General features: G+C 44.1%; 1 protein-coding gene across 1 annotated transcript in view; it reads left to right on the top strand.

The window, feature by feature from the left end:
• The first annotated feature begins 759 nt into the window (after positions 1-759).
• The window catches only part of LOC105756712 (keratin-associated protein 12-3-like), a 9,266-nt gene continuing 4,576 nt past the window's right edge, over positions 760-5,449 (top strand). The window contains exons 1-2 of the mRNA XM_012557964.1: positions 760-1,041; positions 1,432-1,560. Of these exons, the coding sequence (XP_012413418.1) occupies positions 760-1,041; positions 1,432-1,560 (411 nt within the window). The remainder of the gene's footprint in view (positions 1,042-1,431; positions 1,561-5,449) is intronic.

Raw genomic sequence — 5,449 nt, forward strand, 5'->3', positions numbered from 1 at the left:
AAGCATACGTTGACTCTCTTGTCTGAACACAGAGATGCTGGACCAAGCTACTTCTTGACAGACAGACGTCAGTTCTGCCTGGCCACAGGCAGACCTTGCCTGATGTCAGCCCAGAACATTCCGGAACAGAAGTCATCAATGGCCACTGTGCTCGCCTGGCCTATGGACTGACCTCGTCAGTTCCCCTTGGGGCTGGAAGACAGACGGTCAGGGCATGATCTGGGTATGGATGGAGCTGATGGCAAATTCTTCTTTCTGGGGGCAGTTTGCAAGAATCTACTCTTCGGTCTGCATTGTTCCCAGTCTGAGGCAATAAACTCTCTGCCACGTGAGGATGGTACATGGTACCTGTCTGTCCATGGGCCGTGGGGGAAGGGGATGCAGCCCACGTGTGTGACCCCTCCATGAGGCCGTGTGGTGGAGAAGCCTGTTTGAGACCCCCATGGTGGAAAAGCACAGACGAAGGCTGTGATAATAAGACAGCATCTCTGTGTAACCAAGTAAAATGTGCTGTTCACAGGAGCTGAAGCCAGCTCATCGCCAAGGCAGGCCTGAGGATCCCAGCCACACTGACAGGGACTTTCCCAAAGGGCAGCGAGTGTGAGGAGGGCAAATACGGTGAGGCACCAAGGCAACAACCCACCTGCTACCATGACGTCTGTGGGCCAGGCTAGAAAGGCTGCCCAGTGATGGGGCTCCCCCAAGCCCATCCCTCTTCCCTGATACCCTACTTCCACCTCAGTCCCAGGAACCCAAGCCATGGGCAACACTAGCAGCTCATCCTGCTGCCTGGTACCCTGCGTGGCTCTGGTGTGCTGGCCTGTGTACGGCGAGGCTGCCTCCTGCCAGCCAGCCTGCGGGACCACCAGCTGCTGCCCCTGTAGCTGCCAGTCCTTATGCAGCCCTGTGGTCTGTGGCCCAGCCTGCTGTGTACCCTGCCCCTGCCAGGCAGCCTGCTGCGTGCCCGTGAGTTGCCAGCCCGCTGTGTGCCAGTCCCCGTGCCCCATCCTCATCTGCACACCTGTCACCTGTGGCAGCCTCGTCTGCTGCTGAACATGTGGCAGAGCCTGGAATGAGGCTGCGAGAGGCTGTGATTCCTGGACACTGTCACCTCCATGAATCCTGTCACCAAACTCAACCCACCATGTTGGATTCAGTCTCCTTTGCCCACCTGCCCTGTTGCTGTGTTCCTGGGTGGGCTCCTAGACACTGTCCCATGCCCAGAGCGACAGCTTATCTGCCCTTATCTTTCGTGCTATCGGGGCCTACGGTTCCATGTCACATCTCATGGGGGTCTCACCAACCAAACTATCACCAAACAGCTAATAAAATGAAGACACAAACCCACATGGATTACTGTCTGGCTGTTTGCCTTTTGTCACTCCCCGGGAGCCTTCTTCCGTAGGTCCATGCTCCCACACTCTCCCCTAGGCCACAGCTTCTTCCCAGTGGCCACTGATGGACATGCTCCATGTGCTCCTCCCTCTGAGGGTAGAGGTGGATCTGGAGGTGTCCCCGGCTCTCCAGATTCATCTTTCTCATGTTCTTAGGAGGAGTATGGTGAGCCACCATCCTGTATCTGAGACTGCAGCTGGCTTGGATTCCACGTATGGGGATTGGGTACAAGGCTGCTTGAACCAGGGTGCTTACGGGTCCCACTTTGCCCAGAGGAGGGGTCCTATGCAATGATTATTAATGCATTTTTCTCTCAAAATTGTCCTAGCTTTGATGGTAAATTTCATTTAAGACATCTGCCCCACCCCCTCCCCCTTCACTGTTGGTGAGTGACCTATGACCCCTGACGATGGCAGCCTTCATGATGGTGTTCCACCTGCTTCTGTCTGTCTCTGGGGTCAACCCCCATGCTCCTCCATGTGTGCAGTCACTGAAGGGCTGCCCCATTCCTGTAGATCATACACCTACATTACCAGAATGATGGAAATGCTGCACACAACTAGCTCAGCTATTTTTACTTCACATGTTGATACCCACATTCTACCAACACTCGACCTCCAGCTCACTAAGAATAAAGAAGGACTGAAAGGAAAAGGGGCTGTGGGTTGCCCCATCTCTCCCTTTCCTTCTGTGTTGTTGTTTTCAGTGTAAGGAGTAATTTTTATATTTTCTTTCTTTTGCTTGTTTTGCATTTAATTTGATCTTCTCCTTGTAGTTTAAGCCTCTAGTTTAAGGTGCAAACTTAGATAATGAAGAACTTTCTTCTTTTTGAATATAAGCATTTAATGCTATGATTGTTCCTCTAAACACTGCTTTAGCTGTGTCACACATATTTTGATATGTTATCTTTTCATTTGGATTCCATTCAAAATATTTTCTAATTTCTGTTGAGACTTTTTCTTTGAACCACGATTTATTTAGAAGTGTATTGGTTAATGTCCAATATATGGGAGATTTCCAGCTGTAAAAATGGTATGGTAGGGGCGTATGACCTCCTCTAACTTCACAAGGGGGAAGGAGAATCAAGATCAGCAGCCCAAAGCTGATTGCTATGGGGCAGGCATACCTTCTCTCTCCGCCATCTTTACCAGTTCTGACACCATCCATCCCTCCCGTAGCACTCTCTACTTCTCTGCTGGGTTTGATAATTTGTTGCAATGACCACGCAGAGCTACAGACTATATTCACAATTACGCAGTTTTTTAGGGAAGGAACAGGTTATAGTTTAGGTTCAGGAACGCTCAGGGTACAGTTGTTTGATCAGGACAGCTTCTTTTCAGCTGTACCTGCAGGCACATCTCTCTGGCCCTTAACCCCTAGACCTGGCCTCCATGTTGCTTGGGCAAGTGTTACAAAGCTCTTTTAGCTCTGCTGATAAATGCCCAGAGGCGCCTCACTCCACCAGTAAGCCTTGGCCCAAAGGCGCTCAGTTCTAGCTTCATGGGTCGGTGAACCTAGCTCCACCACATGCCCAGAGGCACTTCACTCCACCAGCAAGCCTCTGCCCGAAGGCACTCAGCTTTTTCACTCCATGGGCTGGGAAGCCCACTGCCCCGTCTCTTTCCTCTGAGGCCACTATTTCTCTGCCTCCACTTCTTGCCATCTTCAGTGTCACAGCTTTCTCTCTCGGTCTCCTGGTTCCAGGAGCTTCTCAGCACATGGATCCCAGGTCCAAAGGACACACTCCGCTCCTGGCTCTTCTTTCTTCATGATGGTTATATCCTCTCCTCTTATCTGTAGAATGGCTCATTTTAAGTGTAGCAGTATGTCAAAACTGACCAATTCCCTTGGTGGGCCACAATTACCTTATTTGCATGGTCCCACCCAATCACTTGGATGGGACTTACAAGGCCATGGTGAGAAAGACCATATAAGAGTGATCCATTGCACTGCACCCGTTTTCCTCTTGTTATTAAAGTCTCATTTAATGTCATTGTGGTCAGAGAACATACCTTGTATTATTTCAATTACTCTAATTTGTTGAAGTTTATTTTATGGTGCAGAATGTGGTCTATTTTGGTGAATATTCCTTGTGCACTTGAAAAGAATGTGTATTTTGTTGTTGGGTGGAATGTTCTATAAATGTCAAATAGGTCAAGTCAGTTGATAATATTGTTCAGGTCTTCTATATTCTTACTGATCTTCTCTCTACTTGTTCTATTGATTACTGAGAAGATGGGTCTTTCTTTTCTATCAAACTTGAAAATCTCTCTTTTAATTTTGGTGTTTAGACATTTTGCATTTAATATAATTGTTGATATACAGTAAAACTTGTAAAAGCCAGAAACTCTGTAAGACAGAAACCTCTCAGAGAAAGAAAACTCAAATATTTTCCACTAAAACAAGTAATAGAAAAGTGGTAAGACTTCAACCCGTCAAAGGCAGAAAACTTTCGAAACCCAGAGAAACAAGGCAGTCCCGTTGAGTTCTGGCTCTCACAGGTTTCACTGTATTTGGATTTAAATCTATCATCTTGTTGGTTATGTTCTATTTGTCTCATTTGCTCTTTTTCCCCCATTTTCTTCTTTTTATGCCTGTTTTTTAATTTAGTATTTTAAATTATTTCATCTCTACTATTTGCTCATTGGTTATTCATCTTTTCAAAGTTTTTATTTTTTAATGATTGGCCTAGGGCAATATACACCTTTAACTGGACACAATATACCTCCAAATAATATTATACTACTTCGTCTATAGTGCCAGGACTGTATAGCAGTGTACTTCCATTTTCTCCCTCATGCCTTTTGTGTTATTGTTGTCATATTTTACTTTTACACGCATTGTTACTATATTTGCTCTAGACAACCAATTATCTTTTAGTATCTTATATATTTATATTCTTTTAAAAATCAGTTCTGGAGCTCTTCTTTTCCTTGTGTAGATCCAAGTTTCTCTCTGATATCATTTTCCTTGTGTTTGAATAAATTTCTTTAACATTTCTTGTGCATGACTGCTGACAATGAAGTCTCTCAGTTTTTATTCATCCAAAAAGGTGTTTATTTCACTTTCATTTTTGAAAGATACTTTCAGTTCTATGAGTTTGATGGATTTTTCTTTTAGTATTTTAAAGATGTCACTCCATTGTCTTTTGGATTGTATGATTTCTAATGACAAGTCTGATATAATTCTTATCTTTATTCTTCTGTATGTAGTGTATCTTTTTTTATCTGGCTGCTTTCAAGATTTCCTCTTTACCTTTGTTTCAACAATTTTAATATAATGTATCTAGGTCATTTTGTGTAGGGGAATGGTATATTTATCTTGCTTAGAGTTCTCTGGAGTTTTAAGATATGTGTTTTTTTTATCTTTCATTATTTTTTGAAAAAATTTCAGGTATTTCCTCTTCAAATATTTCTTCTGACCCATTTTCTCTCTTCTCTTTCTGGGACTCCAATTACATGCATTAATGATGGTTTGTTATTGTCTTAGAGCCCTTTGATGCTTTGTTATTTTTTTTCCCATCATTTTTCTCTTTGTGTTTTAATTTTGGCAATTTCTATTTATCTGTCTTTAAATTCACTGATTCTTTCTTCAGCTGTGTCAAGTTTACTGATGAGCCCATTGAAGGATTTTTGGGTTTGGATTTTGTTGTTACTGTGGTTGCCTTCGGTGCATCAAAGATTTCAGATTCCTCTAGTGGTGGGCTGCCATTGACTTGTGCTTAGGGTGGGGGCTAGGAAGCTCAGTGTTTTTGCACCACCTTAAGTTTTCAGCTGTCCCTGCATGCCTGCCACACAGAAGGGGTCTCTCTCCAAACTATCTTTTTTTTATTGTACTTCAGGTGAAGGCTTACAGAATAGTTTCTTTTGAAACAGTAGTACACATATTGTTTTATGACATTGGTTAACAACCCCACAACATGTCAACCCTCTAACTTCTCAACCTTTTTTTTGGTGAAAATACACACAGCCAAAGATACACCATTTCAAAAATTTCTACGTGCACTGTTCAGTGACATTGACTACGCTCTTCCAGTTGTGCTGCTATTCTCACT

This window comes from Trichechus manatus, unplaced genomic scaffold (genome assembly GCF_000243295.1).
Source record: "Trichechus manatus latirostris isolate Lorelei unplaced genomic scaffold, TriManLat1.0 scaffold00128, whole genome shotgun sequence".
NCBI lineage: Eukaryota > Metazoa > Chordata > Mammalia > Sirenia > Trichechidae > Trichechus > Trichechus manatus.